Source organism: Wolffia australiana, chromosome 7 (assembly GCF_029677425.1).
Source record: "Wolffia australiana isolate 7733 chromosome 7, ASM2967742v1".
Lineage (NCBI taxonomy): Eukaryota > Viridiplantae > Streptophyta > Magnoliopsida > Alismatales > Araceae > Wolffia > Wolffia australiana.
Genome location: NC_135841.1, coordinates 9968031 through 9985151, shown reverse-complemented (window position 1 = coordinate 9985151; position 17121 = coordinate 9968031). Strand labels below are relative to the sequence as shown.

At 42.5% G+C, this 17121-nt stretch overlaps 2 protein-coding genes across 3 annotated transcripts; one reads left to right on the top strand and one right to left on the bottom strand.

Annotated features, from left to right (window-relative positions):
- Positions 1–10212: 10212 nt before the first annotated feature.
- Positions 10213–12677, top strand: LOC144705814 (P-loop containing nucleoside triphosphate hydrolases superfamily protein). Its single transcript, XM_078578640.1, has 4 exons — positions 10213–10542; positions 11381–11521; positions 11911–12153; positions 12330–12677. The coding sequence occupies exons 1-4, from the start codon at positions 10240–10242 to the stop codon at positions 12480–12482; spliced, it is 840 nt and encodes a 279-aa protein (XP_078434766.1). The 5' UTR covers positions 10213–10239; the 3' UTR covers positions 12483–12677.
- On the bottom strand, positions 12261–17095 carry LOC144705812 (EEIG1/EHBP1 protein amino-terminal domain protein). Of its 2 annotated transcripts, none has more exons than XM_078578639.1 (8): positions 15900–16898; positions 15350–15575; positions 14166–14333; positions 13884–14057; positions 13204–13380; positions 13009–13122; positions 12673–12941; positions 12261–12588 (listed from the first exon to the last, which is right to left on the bottom strand). In XM_078578639.1, exons 1-7 carry the CDS (start codon positions 16889–16891, stop codon positions 12675–12677), a joined length of 2118 nt encoding a protein of 705 aa, XP_078434765.1. In that variant the 5' UTR covers positions 16892–16898; the 3' UTR covers positions 12261–12588; positions 12673–12674. The 2 variants fall into 2 exon arrangements, with proteins under 2 accessions (XP_078434765.1, XP_078434764.1); XM_078578638.1 differs by adding an exon at positions 16986–17095 and having other exon boundaries at positions 12572–12941; positions 15900–16900.
- Positions 17096–17121: the final 26 nt, after the last annotated feature.

Below are 17121 nucleotides of genomic sequence, written 5' to 3'. Positions count from 1 at the left end.
CGAGGAAAGGGCCTGCACCACTACTATTTCATCGGATTTAATTTTTCAAATTCGATCGTGTGGATTTGTGGTCTGATTTATCCCTTTCCCATTCCTAAACCATCCCAATTCCCAGCACCTGTCATCGTCCTTCCCCTCTCATCACTCGTTAGCATCCATTCGTCTAGCTGTTCTGCATCATCTTCAAAGTTTTTGTTTCATTTAAGAAGGCACTACTAGTAAAATCCAAATATGGGAGACATACTGAGAGGGAATAAAAGAGTATGAATTTTCTTCTCAAAATGGCCTTAAAATTTTGTATAATGACTTTCATGTCACTTATTAACTTTCCAGTGTTCATTGGAGTCAAATCCTTCCAAGATTACACGTTCAGGGCATGGAATGTGTCAAAAAAATTGGAAAGTAAACTTGCTTGTACTTAACTCCTCTTTTTGAGCCAGTCAAGTCTATTTCAAATATCAAATCTTTATTTTTGAAAACAGATTTGTTAAAATCAATTAAATTTTTTTGAGAATAATAACTATCCACTTGCTTCTATTTTGACCTCTCTGAGGCATTCTATCGATCAACTCAAGGGTGTTGACAGAATTACCTCTATTCATCTCGATTTTCAGCCATTAAAAAATATATAAAATACATATAGGCACACATATATATAACTATATAGTAAGTTCATCATCTATAGGACGTATTCTACTATTATAATCAACTTAGTAGTAATATAGATTCGCTCTTAATAGTCTTATTAGCCTTTTTACTTACCCTTAACTCCTTTTTCTCTATCATTACTACATTTTCATTTAAGCTTCTTCAAACTAAAACAAAATTAATTCCTTACCTATCTAATTAGTTATATTATTAATTAAATAATTATATACTTCCACTTATCTTCTCTACTCTTCAAATTTAAATATACCTCTCTGATCAGCCATTCCACTCTTCATACAACTTATAAATTCACCTTCCCTCATCTTTATAACACTTACTTTCTCTCTTCTTTCTTCCTCATACTTGTTACTAAAAGCTAAATACTTTTATAAACTAATTACTGACCTTTTATTTCTGTAATCTCTTATCCCATATCTAACTCAAACATTGATATCATTATCCTTGTAATTGACTCATATTCTTGCATATCTTACTAATAACTATGTAAGTAATTTCATAGCTTCTATTCATAATATTTTACTATTCTTCTCTACTTTAGTAATCTTCTCTACTTCTTCCACTACCTTCACTCATATTATCCTTAATTATAATTCTATTAGTTCATCTTGATATCCTACTTCCTTACTATCTTTAAGATCTCTAAAAACCTCTAAATAAACCTTATTTTTTCTCTCTTTTTCTTCTTCTCTTTATTATAACTTACTATAATCATTATACTTCAGACTCAAGTAATACTTTCACATCTAAAGGTCATTCCGTGTGGAGAAGACCTTACTCTAACTATGTGTCTGACTGAGTTTTATATTTTTATCAAATTTATTTGAATAAGGAAAATTAAAAATTACAACGACATTACAACTAACACACAATTTGCCTTCATCAGGTGGAGAATCCCATCTTGACTAGACAATCACCTTTGTGGACTTGTCAATCCATCTGAACTAGGATGATTTGTAATCTCTATTGTACATTATCTTTCCATCAAGCCTATCATACTTTCATGATGTGTTAAGTTCGTTGAAATACAATTTTTTTCATTATTATTCTTGGATGATATTTATGCTTACATCATAATACATTTATCATGCTTATTTGATAAATATCCCCACTGAATTACTGAATTATGCTTACATCATAATACATTTATCACTAGTTTTCAAGCTTAGATTCTAAATATTCTTATCTATCGGATACTCGAGACTAACATGGAGTTATCTGGATTTAATATCACAATCTGGTATTACTTATTTGATAAATATGATTGATCCTGCATCCATTAATGTTGAGACACTAAGGAAATATGGTGAGTGCTCATTAGAGAAAGAGTTTGCTGAAACTATCTATATGAATCCCATAATAGTATGATACCTTTGTGTGAGGTTGATTCATGTCACAGTTGTATAATCGGTCCACTGGCCTGAGATACCAAGGACATCTTGTGTATGGACGGCCATGTTTTGACTAAGACATAAGATCCCCCAACCATGGGACTCAAACATGTCTTATATTAGATAAAAGATAGAAATGCACAAAGAGTGGTCAAGACGCATTCATCCACCCTCCATATACAAGGAGCTTGACTCGAGGAAGGAGATACCTAGCCAGGTTAGTAGGGATATTGTAGAAGGTATTCTCAAATGATCCCACTATGCATCAATACTAATTGAATGACAGATTAAGTTTTAACAACTAAACATATTTTAAGTCATTAAGGAGGGAGTTTCACGTAGACAAAAGATTATACATATATGGTAACTGATGATTATAAAGGTTCCATGGGAGGGTGAGCACTACTGTATATCTTATAGAGCATGAGGTGTAGCTTGACACCTGACATGCTAGAAACTTAACATATTTATTGGGTTAAATAAACCATTAGTTAGTTAATCTACATGTTGGTAGAGTTAATTAATAATGTTGGCTAATCATTATTATTCGGCCATTAGAGTTATTAATTATATATACTTGATACATGGGCCAGAAGGTCACATGCATATATAGTGCACAGGCATGGACTGGACAGTTACTTCATCTATAGGCAAAAAAAGCATTCCATCTGAGAGATTGGATGAATGACAAGATGTATAATTTCTGTCACTCCCTGAACACAATGGACGCAATGGTTTTTTTGTCCATGGATGAAATAACCATCCCGTCTAGGGCCTTGGATGGTCGATGGGACAGTTTCTTTGTCCCGTGGGAGTCAAGTAGGGCCTGAGAGGGAAAGCCGAGCAGGAATTGCACGGAAGATGAGAGCATAAGAACAAAAGTGAAGGGCAGTCCTAGTGTGCAAGAGAAAAAGCCGAGTGCAAGCCTTGTGAAACCAAGTGAGAGTCAAATGGGAGCAGAGCATTTATAAGGGTGACCTATTTTTTCTTCCCAGATTTCAGAAAAGACAAGAATGTCTCATAGGGGATGGTTTTTGGATGGGATGGGATGTGGATGAAAGTATTTGGGATAGTACAAACTCCGAACATAATGATTTGGATGAACCTCTAAAAATTGGGACATAGGGTGATATGATCTTTGTCCCGTCCCACCCATCATCCCTGCCCTGGACAATAATGTACTATAATGCATAAGATATACTTTATCAATAAGGTCTTGGGGTGGCGCCCATTGTAGGTGTCCATGCCATCCAGATCTGGGAACCCTTCCCTTTCTTGTCTGTTTTAATCTCCATTCATTCCATTATAGAGTATTGATAATGAAAACATCAAACAGATCTTTAAGAATAACTGGAGAAAAAGAAGAGGAGACTCAACAATACCTTGATCATGGATACCTCTAGAGGTAAGGCACATGAATGGTTTGAAAGTACTCCCTCAAGGAGCACAACAAGGGTGGAACAAGTTCCCCAAATGGTACTACATTGTAGAGATAAGTTTTGAATTGATTTCATCTTCCGCTGCAAGGGAAAAGGTTTACCAATTATTCATTCATTACCTAGAGCCCAATGCTGTCATGGATATCAACTCGTAGGTCATAGCCAAAATACAATTGTCCATCTATAAGAAGTCTTTTGTGTCTCATGTCTAAGGACCACTTATGACATGACATGAATCATTCTATTTTTCAATAGGTATAATACATTTAGGATTCATTGGGATTAGTTCAATGAACTCTTTTGCTAAGAGTATCTATTATTTGTAAATTATGTCTCGATAGCAATGGTTAGGAAAATGGCCATAATCATCATATAAATGAGACTATATAGTGAAATTCTATCTAGTTATTTCAATTTCTATATCAAGTATCCTTCAAATATAACATTTATAACGTGTGTTCAAATTATGGGGATGGCCTGCTTATGATCTCATCATAATTCTCTCAGTCATCGCATGTATGCATGGACTTCAACTGTAAACACCGTACATGCATTATAATGAACATTGTGATGGATATTATGTGGCCGTCAAGCCAATCACACTACCATGTTTACTTAAGTTCATTGAATTAAATATTTACGTTCATTATTATTCTTTGTGATGTTTATAATGAAGTCTAGGAATACGTGCAATAACTTAGTGAATTATGATGAGATCATAATACAGTGATCACTAGTATTTAAACATTTATTCTAAATATTCCTATTTGATGGATACTTGAAATGGACATCGAATTATATGGATAGAATAGCACTAGTTGATCCTACTTATACGATAAGTATAGTTGATCCTGTGGCTATTAGTGTGGCGACACTAAGGATAGATAGTGGGTGCTCTTTGGAGAAAGATTTCACTGAATGGTATTATAACTAAACGTCAATCAGGTTGATTCAAGTCACGGTTGTATTAGGGATCCACTGACCTGAGATACCAAGGACATCTCGTGAGTAAACGACAACATTTTGACTATGACTTACGAACCTCTAATCATGAGATTCAAATAAGTTATAGATCGAATGTAGTAAGAAGCTCACGGAGAGGATTGAGTGGTCAAGACGGGATCATACGCCCTCATTATAACAGGAGATTGAATCAAGGAAGACGATGTAGAAAAATCCTGATGTAACGCGACAACTGGCTTCTGGTTGTTTGTGTTCCACCAAAGAAAGTCGAATGAATAATATGATGAAACGCGAAGTTGTGATGCATATATTTAAGAGAATTCAACGAGAAGTACGACCGAAGTCAGAAGATTCGAGGCGTAAGCAATTAACGACACGAGACGGGTTTTGACACAATCAAATTTCCAGATGACCCGCGTGATCGTATTGAAGGGACGACTTGGTGGGGGACGATTCTCATCCAAAGAGGTCCACACCGTCGACGTGAATGAAATGACCCAATATCGACAAGGAAATTTCTCTAATAGGAACGAGGTGGTTAAACTATCAGATGCCTAATTTTCACTTGGAACAAGAGCAGTCAAAACCAGCACTAAGGAAGGTAACAACACTGTTAAATATAGAGATGAAAGAACGTGACCTGTCAGATGGCACAATGATAAGATATCCACGAGAGCAACAGCAATCCCGTTGACGTCTTGATGATCTTGATTTCGTGAATTGTTGAATCACCAACAAGGGAGACCCGTGGATTGCACCACTGGTGTTGATCTTCAGACTTGAGTAACCGTAGCCTGATGCTGAACTTTGGACTGGAGGGACCGTAACCTTCACAATAGAAGAGAGAAGTCCGGCATTAGAAAACCTTCGAGAATAAATGGCTCATTGGATTTGACTCCGACACACTTCACGGCAGCCAATAAAAGATGGAGACTGCTCTAGGCTGGGAGGGAAACAATGTAGTTGCACTCGATGTCATGAGTGACAACCCGTTGGTATCGATGGAATACTAGCATCCGTGCAGGAGAAGAAAGTTGATCATGGTCGGTGGCGGGAGCTAATGATGACGCCATAAGGAGTCCGTAGAGTGAATCTGAGGCCAACAAGGAAGATAATCGATATCCTCTGCAAAATGATCACGGTGGAGGAGAACAGAAAACTGATCAACGATATCCCGCAACATGATCAACGATCGATAGATGGAGGGAGTGACCGTGTTCTCCCGGCGATGAGAACTTGTGGAATGAACAATCATCACCGCAGCATCCGATCGATGACTTCGGACAGACAATCAGAGTAAAGGCCAATTCACTGGCAAATTTGAAGTTTCCGTGTAGGATAGAATTGATCCACCGGGACCCTCTGTTTCCTCACGATGATTCTCCATCAACAGCAACCTCTGAACTTTCCACCAGAACATGATTCAATGTGACGATGATCGAATACCAATCGAGCGAATAATGTTCAGACTGAAGGATCCGATCGGACAATGATGAAGACCCCTCTTCTTCTTGGCGTAATATTCTTCTTGAACACACTCGACACTTCTTCAGAAACAAGTAGAACGATGAAAAACAAAAAAATAACTGCCACTGGACAAAAATGAGATCTGAATTTTCAACAAGACATGCCTAAGCCTTCGACGTCCACCCTTCTTCTTATAGAGAGGAAGTGTGATGGAGGACCATCTCGAGGACGACGCCACGATGACAAAGAACCATCTCGAGGATGACCCAACGGGATGTCGCCAGCCACGCCGAGCAGCTCGCGCCGACGCTCGCCACCCGGGGTTTAAGTACCCCGCGTAAGAACTTTTATCTTTTTACTTATGCTCATTTTCATGTGTGTTTGTATTTTCAGATTCGTGGACTGGGCCAATGTTGTTGGGCCCCGTCCTCGTCGTTTTTAATTTTATGTTTGTATTTTGAATTTGTAAGGAGAGGCCGAACCACGTCTCGCGACAGTTCGTCCTCTCCCACGTTCACTTGGCACCCATCCTCACTATATAAGGGGATGGCATGCCCAAGGAACACCTGGGAGTCATTGTTGAAAAGTTTATTCACAATTCGTCTCCCCCCTATCGTAGAGAGTAGTGTAGGGGGTCTGGCTAGCCCCACCCCACGTCGAGATCACTCCGTGGGTAGAGCCCACGTCTCTTCTGTTGAGATCACTCCGAGGGAGACGTGTTAAAGCGCGCCGTCGAGATCACTCCGGTGCGAGGAAAGAGTTTCAAGAAGCCGCCGCCATCAAGAATCGAAAGAGGCCTTCGTAGAGATTACTCCGGGGGTCTTGGGAGATTCAAGAAGCGTCGCCGACATGCCATCAACCGGGGAAATCTGCTCCGCCGAGGGAGCACACCCCAGATCCGTCAAGAACTCCTCTTTCTTGGAGGGTTCTTGGTTGTTACAGTTCAAGAAAGCCATTTCTTCGTACCTTTTCCCATCTCCACCATCCATTCCCCTTCCCATCGCGTTCTTGATCCCTCCTACCACGTTCTTGATCCATTTCCCCGCGTTCTTGATCCCTTCTTCCACGTTCTTGATCCAATCCCCGCATTCTTGATCCCTTCTTCCACGTTCTTGATCCATTTCCCCGCGTTCTTGATCCCTTCTACCACGTTCTTGATCCATTTCCCCGCGTTCTTGATCCCTTCTTCCACGTTCTTGATCCATTTCCCTGCGTTCTTGATCCCCTCCTCCCACGTTCTTGACCATTTCTTCCCCCCCCCCCCCTTCCCCACGTTCTTGATTCACCCAATTCTTGACCCTCTTCACCCTTGCACCCCTTCCCCTTTCCCTTCCAACCTTTCTTGACTGTCTGCCCTCTCCCTCTTTCTTGAACTTCTTACCCCACCATCCTCACCCCTTTGCGCCCTGATCCTTCTCCTTCGCTCGCCCGCGTCATCCACCCCGCCACATTCCCCTGCGCGCCACCGCACCTTTCTGGCTGCGCGCGACAAGCGCCGCGCGCCCACCCGCGCGCGCGCCCTGTGGCGGCGCCAGCCCGCGTGCGCAAAAAAGGTCGGCCGACCCAGCATCACCGAGTGCCTTTGCCACCAGGCTGGGAAACCTGCTGACCGGAACGTGTCATCGCTAATCGATCGTACGACCCGAGCCGTCCACATCTCGCCTTCAACTCGACGAGATTACACGAACGCCTTGGACTAGCAATACCCAAAGGTCAGTCTCGTCTCCCCTCCATATTTCCAGCATTATTATCTTCTTCAGTCTCGTCTTTCGCTATCACGTCCTCTGCCATTATTGTCATCATAAATCTCAGATAGGATAGCCACCATCGTCGAGTGTAGGAATTCTTGAGGTTGAAGGATTCTCGCTTGATTTTTAGACACCGAACATTCGTGGGCCATAAAACGCCCCTCACTAATTAGTCGTCTAGTAGGTCTAGCGGGTCATTGGGAGTCTGATCCTGGGATCGTTCCCCTTGTTGTCCGGCGTGACTTACACCTCTCACCCAACGATACCTACAACTGCTCATTCGTTCTTTCACTTCATCAGCTTGCATCTCACGCATTCATTCATTCCCTGTGACGTAATACGAGCCGCTCGATCCCGGCCGACATCGTATTACATTAAAGTGGCAGTTGCGGGAGGCCCAATTGGGCCCCCATTTTAGGGGAAAGCCTATTGGGCTTCCCCTTAAAAGGGATCTTTAGGGGGAGAAGAAGCCCAATATGGATTTCCTCCCCCTAAAGATGGTAGCTAAATCATAATTAAGATAAAAACACACGCAGGAGGCCGGTACTCACGCAGGAGGGGCCTGCCGACAATCCAAAGACAATGAGAAAAAGAAAGAACACAAAGACAGCACGACACGCTCCAAGACGATGTGACTATTGCTTTAAACCTGGTAGTGGAAGTGTCGATTCTTCATGTCTGCTCGGGCTCCGCGTAGGGGCTGGCGACGAATCTAGACGCGATCAGCTGGATGGTCCTCCATCAAATCCATGGCCAAGGTAGTGAGAATATTGGAGAAGGCATTCTCCAATGATCCCCATTACGCATCAGTACTAGTCGAATGACGAGGGATTAGGGTTTGATGGTAAACAATACCCTAAGTATTTCGAGAGTCTCGCGCGGATGAGGGATTATACATATACGGTAACCGATGACGGTAAAAGTTCCATGAGAGAGTTTTAGACTATTCGATATCTTCTAGAGCATGAGGTGTAGCTTGGCACCCCATGGGCTGGAAATTTAACCTATCAATTGGGTTAAATCGATCCTTATTTAATTAATCTATATGTTGATATAGTTAATTAATAAGGTTGGTCAATAAATGTTATTGGGCCACTAAAGTTATTAACTAGAATGATACATAAGCTTAGAGGGTTACACGCATAAGGTCATAAGGGCATTGGTGGATATATTTTACTTTGTAGAGTTTTTGAGAAAAACCTTAAGTGAAATATAAAGAGGGAAAGGGGTCTCATTTAAAGCACCCATGCAAGCCTGATTTGAGAGCCCCTCCCTTTCTCCATTCTCTTCTCCACTCATCCATGGGAGAGTGTCTTCATGGTGAGGAGATCTTCTAGATTTTCAAGAAGCATCGAAGAAGGAGATGTGGAGATCCAAGTGCCGAGTGATCCCGTGGATACTTCTAGAGGTCGGACGCGTGAACAGCTTCAGAACAATCTCAGAACAGCAAAGTCAAGGGTGGAACAAGTTCCCCAAAAGGTACATTCAATATTTTGTTTTATAGATCGATTGACACGCTTCCGCATTCATGGAAACGTGTTTTCCATGGACGAACCAAGGCATAGAACCCAACACATTGAACAAAATCCATATAGAATTCCAACATTAATATCATAAATCCATAAAAATAATCCCTATAAATGCAAAGGTATATCCATAAAAATCTATTGAATGCAAAGGTACATTCACTTTTGTAAAGTCAAAATGGGTCAAAAGGCATAAAATTTTGGGAATTCTCTGACTACTATTAAATACCCATGGAAACACTAGGGAACTATATTTAATATATAATGAAGAAATAATAAACTAATGTATAAAATATCCCATAAATACCCCCTTTAATAGATATGAGGTCCAACGTAGTATAACCATAAATATATTATCTTGGATGAGATAAAAGAACATACTATCAAATTACAGGCTTCCATACCATGAAATACAATAAATTATAATAATTCATCTCAAATTTATAATTTGAATTGTTTTCATATGGATATATGAAAAGAAGAAATGTATCCAGATCCGTGATCGATCGAATATATGAATCGTGTTCACATAAACCACAAACAAAACTAACAGCACTTATGGTTTAAACTTTTACTCTAAAGCTAGGGTCAAGATAAAAATGTACAAATCTGTCTTTTACAGATCTTAACCAGCATACACACGACACGCCATTCGAACAATTTTTTGAATACACCTCCTTTTTTACCTCTGAGTAACGATGTAGGGTTGGCACACAAAAACCACCCTCTGTTTCCTACTTGGGATATGCTTCCATTCATTCCAAGATGCCACAAATCCATGGTTCACAAAATACACTCCCCCACCCATTATCACATGCTGAAGCAGTTGTGAGGCTAAAAAAAATAAATAAATAAATATAAAGCTTTAATGGGCCCATCTTCCCCTACAGCCACGCATCCCCAGCCACGCGTAAATTCCACCAAAGAAGAAGGGTATATTGGTCATAAAAAGTCCACTCTCCCTTCAAAACCTCGGGGGGGTTCAAACCCTCGGATTCTCTCTCCTCGTCAACGCTGCACCGAGCTCCGCCAGTCTGCCATGGCCGGCGTTTCTCGAGGTGGGTCGCTGCTTCGCTTCGTCGGCGCGGGGGGGGCGCGCCGCTTTGGGGCGGCGGCGGCGATCCAGGCGGAGTACGACAGCGAAGACGATCTCGAGCTCGCTTTCCAAGATTCTTGCGGGGAAAGGGATGGGAGGAGCATACAATGGGTGTTCATGGGAAGCCCTAGCGATCGCCGACGCGCCTACGCTAGCCGGGTCGCGATGCTTCGCGGCGTTCCTTACATTTCCATGGGTAATCTCGTTCGCAAGGAGCTACACCCTCCGTCGGCTGTTTATAAGCAGGTGAATCAGATTCCTCGAACCCTTGTTTTCGTCATTTGGTTTTTGGGATTTTTGACCCGTGATTCAGAGAAATGGTGAGAATTGTTTGTTGATCTCGTCGGTATTTGATTAGAGGGGGTGTTCGTTTGTATCTGTCTGAAAGTATGAGTAAAACTGCTGCCTTTTCTTCTTTGAATAATTATAAATGTCAATTGATTGAAAGATTGGAATAATATATTACTGTTAAAAGCATCAGATGTTTAGTGTCTGGAACCCTTGTGTTCGTCTTTTAGTTTTCGAAGTCTTGATCTCCTCGGTATTTGATTAGATGGGCTGTTTGAATCTGACTGAAAGTGTAAGTAAAACTGCCGCCTTTTCTTCTTTAAATAATTATAAATGTCAATTGATTGAAAGAATGGAATAATCAAATACTACTGTCAGAAGCATCTGATATTTAATGTCTCGAACCCTTGTTTTCGTCTTCTAATTTTCGAATTCTTGATCTCCTGGCTTTTGATTAGATGGGTTATTTGAATCTGACTGAAATTATAAGTAAAACTAGTGCATTTTGTTCTTCAGATTTATTATTCTAAATGTCAACTGATAGACAGATAGGAATAATACTGCTGTTAAGAGCATTAATTGGAGTTTAGCCTATTCTTCTTTGTGTCGATGGGGTTGTATATTTATGCTAAATCGTAGGACCTGGATCCTTTAGAGCTACTTCATAACCGGGAGACTGATTGCACAATTTTTTGAGGGAATAAAATAAGAGAGATTGTCTCTGAACTCGAAAATTTTAATGATCAATAATGAATAGCCATTCGATTTTCTGAATTCCCTTTTTCTTGCCTTTCAGATTTCTAGTGCGGTGAACGAAGGCAAACTCATTCCGGAGGATGTTATATTCGCACTTTTATCTCAAAGGCTAGAAGAAGGCTATGCCAGAGGCGAAAGGGGGTTCATTCTTGATGGAATCCCCCGAACTCGGCTGCAAGCTGTGAGTCCCTGCATTCCCTTCTAAAATCATACCGAAGTTTCTTTCTGCTGTCGGGAAAGATCATGAGATTCGCAATAATATCTCAGATTATCTGCTTCTTGCCGGTCATGATCTTATGCATTAGTTCAAATTTCACTCCTGCGATTATGCATGCGACTTTAGACTTTCTCCCGTTCTCCCTATTTTTTTAAACAGTTTCTTATTTTTTTAAGTTCCAATGATGGGTCAGCCTTGAATGTGTGGCTTCGATCTATCAAAAATCCTCGAATACACAGAATGTCCGAATTTATTGACGTTTGTTTTGAATGGTAGATACATCTGTACATTTGACTGACTGAAATTTATCAACTGAATGTCTGAGAAAGCTTTACATTTTCGTCATTTTTCAGGAAATACTTGATCAAATAGCTCAAATCGATCTAGTGGTAAACATCAAATGTAGAGAAGATTGCTTGGCAAATAACCGCTCTGGAGGCGGCATCTGTTCGTCCTGTGGCACGTCGGATCATGCAGGAGTCTGCAAACAGTCAGCCACCAACTCATTCGTTCAAACTAGGCCTCAACCTTCTCCACTGGATGTGGCTTCTCGACTTGATAATGGAGAAGCTCATTATCCACTCTATACGGAGCAAGTATGTCCGTATTTTTTTATGCATATAATTTTTATCATCAATTAATCAAACTTGCTTAATCATGCCCCAAGATCCCATATGAACCCCGAAAATCTCACAGCCGTGACTGTTGAAATTTCTTAGAAAAATGCTAAATTCATTTCTAGCCTTTGAATGGTGATCTTCCTGTTGTGCAGAGCAAGCTGTTGGAGGATTATTATCGGAGGCAGAGGAAGCTACTGGACTTCCACGTGTCAGCAGGACCAAGGGAGACGTGGCAACGCCTGCTGGCAGCGCTCCAGCTCCAGCACGTTGACGGGGTCAACTCTTCACCGGCGTTGACTCCCTAGAGACACCCATTGACCTGGTCAGCCCCCCAGTTCTGGGGGCGAGCTTTTCCGTTTCAAAATTTTGCCATTTTTCCACTTCAATTGCCCAATTTTGACTGCTCAAACTCTGCGGTCAACGCCATTGCAGAGTCTTTTCTTTGATTTTTGCCCCAATAAAAATGTCCTGAAAAGCTGAAATATATTTACTTACATTTATTCGTCACTTCTCCAAAACTGGCGAAGCAGCTGGTATCTTAGTGACCCCTCGCCCCTGTCAGCAGCCGGCAAAATCAAAGGGAATGTAGCGTTGGCATTGACTAGCTCATCAAGCTCATCATCGCTTGTGTTTGATTTGCGGAAAATGGTGGCGCCGCCGATGGCGATAGCCACTTTGGCAGCCGCCGGCGGCGAGTAAACCACTGGGTCAGCGGCACAGGGGAAGCTCTCAATTTCTCCATGGCTAGACTCTGATGACTCCCCCTAGTAAAGTTTCCATACCAGATTCAGACCAAAGATTTGAAACAAAAAATAGAAAGAGAATTCCAACCTCTAAATCCAATGAGTAGAGTAGATTATCTGGTATAGAGTCAGGGCAGAACTCATCAGGCTCAAAGCGGGAGAGGATCCTCTTCAGAATTGGTTCACCAAAGCAAGGGCAAACCTTCAAGTAAAAGAAGATGGAGTTGAGAGTTATGGGGAGAAACACAGAAGAAGACAGATGTGGTGGACAAGAAGAGGAGACCTCTCTTCTGATAGATTGATCGAGGAGCATGTCTTTTGGGAGCATGAGCAGGTCACTGAGAGCATTCAAAAGGCGGAAAAGCTTCTTCTTCTCTTGAGGTGGACCATCTTCCTCGCCGTCCGTGAAATTGTCGTCGATGCCGAACCAGTGGCTGAGCCCCCTAGACCAGTTACCAATCTGGCAGCCAACAGAGTGAGAACTGTTGAAAATGAAAGAGTAGAAGTAGAAGTCTAGAGGAAATAGACGTAAAAGAAAGGAAGAAGCTGCCACAGCCTTTTACCATGATTCTAATAAAGACATTGTACAAGTGAATTACAGAGGCTATTTATAGAGCAAAACTGACAGTTGAATAAGTGGCAAGTAGACATGGTTGTTCTCTTCTGTTTGTTTTAAACGAACAAAAAATTCGCACAAAAGAACTGCACATTCGCACAATCACACAAAATTAGAACGAAATTTGCACAAAACGAACAAAAGAACCGTACATGGGTCCGTGCAATGTTCTGTTTGAATTTGTTTTTGTTCTGTTCGAAAAACCGAACAAAACGAACAATTCGCACAAAAAGAACAGAATGATCATGTCTAATGGCAAGCCCATAGGGACTGTTTGAATCAGGCTCTGTAACTAACAAGATTCAATAGAGAGAGAAAGTCCAAGAGATCAGAGTGAGATGACATACAGTGTTCTTGAGCTGGGCGCCAGCGCCAAAGCTGAATTGGCTGGCGGAGATGGGTAGGACACGGGGATCGGTGATGGGGTCGGATATGGGGTCCGTGGGGAGATCGTCACCAGGCTCACGGAGAAGGGCATTGAAAAGAGCGACGTCGAGCCTCGCCACACACTGCTCCATTATCTGATGGCCATGAGAGTCTTCATAGATGAGGACTTAGACAGGAAGAAACCATGAACTGCCAATTTATTTTTATTTTTTTGAAATAATGAACTGCCAATTTAGACAGACCAGTTTGGGCAGAGTGGGTAGGCATCCACACTCATGACCGTTGGCACGGACTGGGCAGAGCCTTTCGCATGCATCCTTGAAGGCCTCCCTCCACAGCCTCACTGTGGATCTTGCCGGGGCCCCCGCCACACCTCCTCGTTCAAGTGCATGCATTCGAGGGGTCATAGTCTGCCATGGAAACAGGGAAAAGGGATGAGAATTTTACCAGCCGAGAAGAAAACAAATGATATTTTGTTATCTTAGAAACACTAAAGATGTGATTTTAAAAAAAAAATCGGGAAGAAAGAAAATATCATTTTCTTATGATCTGGGTATAAAAAAATGAGTTTTGCCCTCCGGGTATATAAAATATGACACTTCATGATCCGGAAAGGAAAGGTTGGTATTTTAAGATACAATAAGAAGAAAATGAGAAACTTAAGGTAAAGAGAAGACTCTAACGATCTGGGTGGAAAAAGATGAGATTTCACCACTTCGGAAAAAAAGCGAATTTTTTGTGATCCGGGCAAAGAATAGAATGTGACTTTTCCGACGGGGCAAAAAATGATGAGATTTTTCTGATCCGGGTAGAAAAAAGTGTGATTTTTTCAACTGGAGAAGAAAAATGATGAGATTTTTTTCTTATCTGGGTAGAAAAAAAGTGTGATTTTTTCATCTGGGAAGAAAAATGATGTGATTTTTCTGATCTGGGTAGAAAAAAGTGTGATTCTTTTCAAATGGGGAAGAAAAATAATGAGATCTTTCCAATCAAGGTAGAAAAAATGCGACTTTTTTTAATTGGGGAAGAAAAAATGATAAGATTTTTCAGATCAGGGTAGAAAAAATGCGATTGTTTTTCAACTGGGGAAGAAAAATGATGAGATTTTTCTAATCTAGTTACAAAAAAAGTGTGATTTTTTTCAAACTGGGCAGAGAAAAATGATGAGACTGTTCTGATCTGGCTAGAAAATAGTGTGCCTTTTCCAACTGGGAAGAAAAAAGATGATATTTTTCTTATCTGGGTACAAAAAAAGTGTGATTTTTTTCAAACTGGGCAAAGAAAAATGATGAGACTGTTATGATCTGCTAGAAAAAAGTGTGCTTTTTTCCAACTGGGAAGAAAAATGATGATATTTTTTTTACCCGGGTAGAAAAAAAAATGCAATTTTTTTCAACTGGGGAAGAAAAAACGATGAGATTCGGACCTGCCACCAAAGAGACTCAACCACCCGGGAGAAGATCCACGCCTCAATCTTCTCCAGCACAGCGACGAACGAGCTCGGCTCTTCCCAACTCTCACCCTCCTCCCTGGTCAACGACTCCCATCTCAAGGGGCTCGGCTCCTTCCCATTTGACTTTGACCGCAGCGGGTCAACCCCCTCAGCCACCGCCGCCCTCAACGCCACCGCATTAGACAGCCAGAAAGTCAACCTACAAGAGAAGAAAAATTTTAAGCTTTCTTGAAACGCCATTTTTTTGAGGTTTTCTTTAAGTTTTACTGAAGTTTTCCTGAAGTTTTCCTGAAGTTTTGTTCAAGTTTTTCTGAAAGTTTTTCTAGAAGTTTTCTCAAAAATTTCTAGAAGTTTTCTCGAAGATTTCTAGAAGTTTTATTGAAGATTTCTAGAAGTTTTGTTCAACCTTTCTAGAAGTTTTCTAGAAGATTTCCACAAGTTTTCTAGAAGTTTTCTTGAAGCTTTCTAGAAGTTCTACAAGTTTTTCTAGAAATTTTCACGAAGATTTCTTGAATTTTTTTACCTCGGAACGTCATTCCCGCAAGCTTTCGCGGCGAGGACGAGGCCCGAAGCGGCGGACCTGGCGGCGCCGCCGCCGCCGTACAGCCGGAGAAGACGCCGAGCCGGGGTGTGAACCTTCACCGCCGAGCTCCCATGCTCGGCCACGACAGAATACGCAGCGATTTCCACCGCGGCCGCCTCTCTCAGCTCCGTCTCGAGCGCCCCCACCCTCGCTTCCAGCTCGAACACTCTCAATCTCTGCGAGAAACTGCTCTCCCTGCCCCTCAATTTCCCCGACCCGCCATCGACCCTCTCAAGAACATCGATCTCCTTCACCTCCTCCGCCGAATCCTCGCTCCGCGCGGCGATCGACGGCGATCGAACCGATTTCAGCACCCTCCGATCGAGCGGAAGAACATCCGAAGAACTCTTCTCCAATCTCTCCTCAATCGGTCCAATCTCCGGTTTTTCCTCTTCTTCCTCTTCTTCCACCTCGTCGTCGGTGAAGGAGGCGAGCTCCTCCTCTTCATCGCCGGCGTCGGATCGATTGAAGGGCTGGATTCGGAGGAAGAGGAAGGGCTGGGCGGCGTTCCGGAAGCTCCGCCGGGAGGAAATCGGCAGGCAGAGGCTGACAGGCTCGCGGATCACGCCGTGCTCCGCCAGGTCGACGGCGGCGCCGCCGAGGTGCTGCCCGCGGGCGGATTTCTCGCGGCGGAGCTCGTACAGGTTCAGATCGAGGACGTTCTTCAGGAAAGCCCCCCCATTGCCGGCCTTCTTGAGAGAGGTGCGGAGCTTGAAGGTCTCGTTAATGGCGATTCTGCCGTCGAGGAGGGAGGGGACGACGGGGGAAGAAGAACCCGAGCTCCGATCGCCGTTCTCCCATTGGAGAACCACCGATCGGAGGGTTCTCAGCGTCGGAGACGGCGGCCATGGCTTAATCTCCACCAGATGAACGGCGTACTCTACCTGCACCGATGTCGCCCTCCTCGACTTCGATCTCAGCCCCAAAACCATGGCTCGATCCTGAATTTCGCATTCAATTCGATCAACTCTGCGATTCCGAAGAACAATCGCTGTTCGGCGATGGGTTTGAGATTGGGATAAATACCCTTGTTTTGTCTCTGTCTCTCTCTCTCTCTCTTCTGGGTTTGAGCTTGATAGCGCCCCCGAAACTACTGCCAAAACGTTGACAGACGATGCGCTGGCCTTGGTCGGAGTTCTGGCCCCGCCATAGCCGGCGCTTC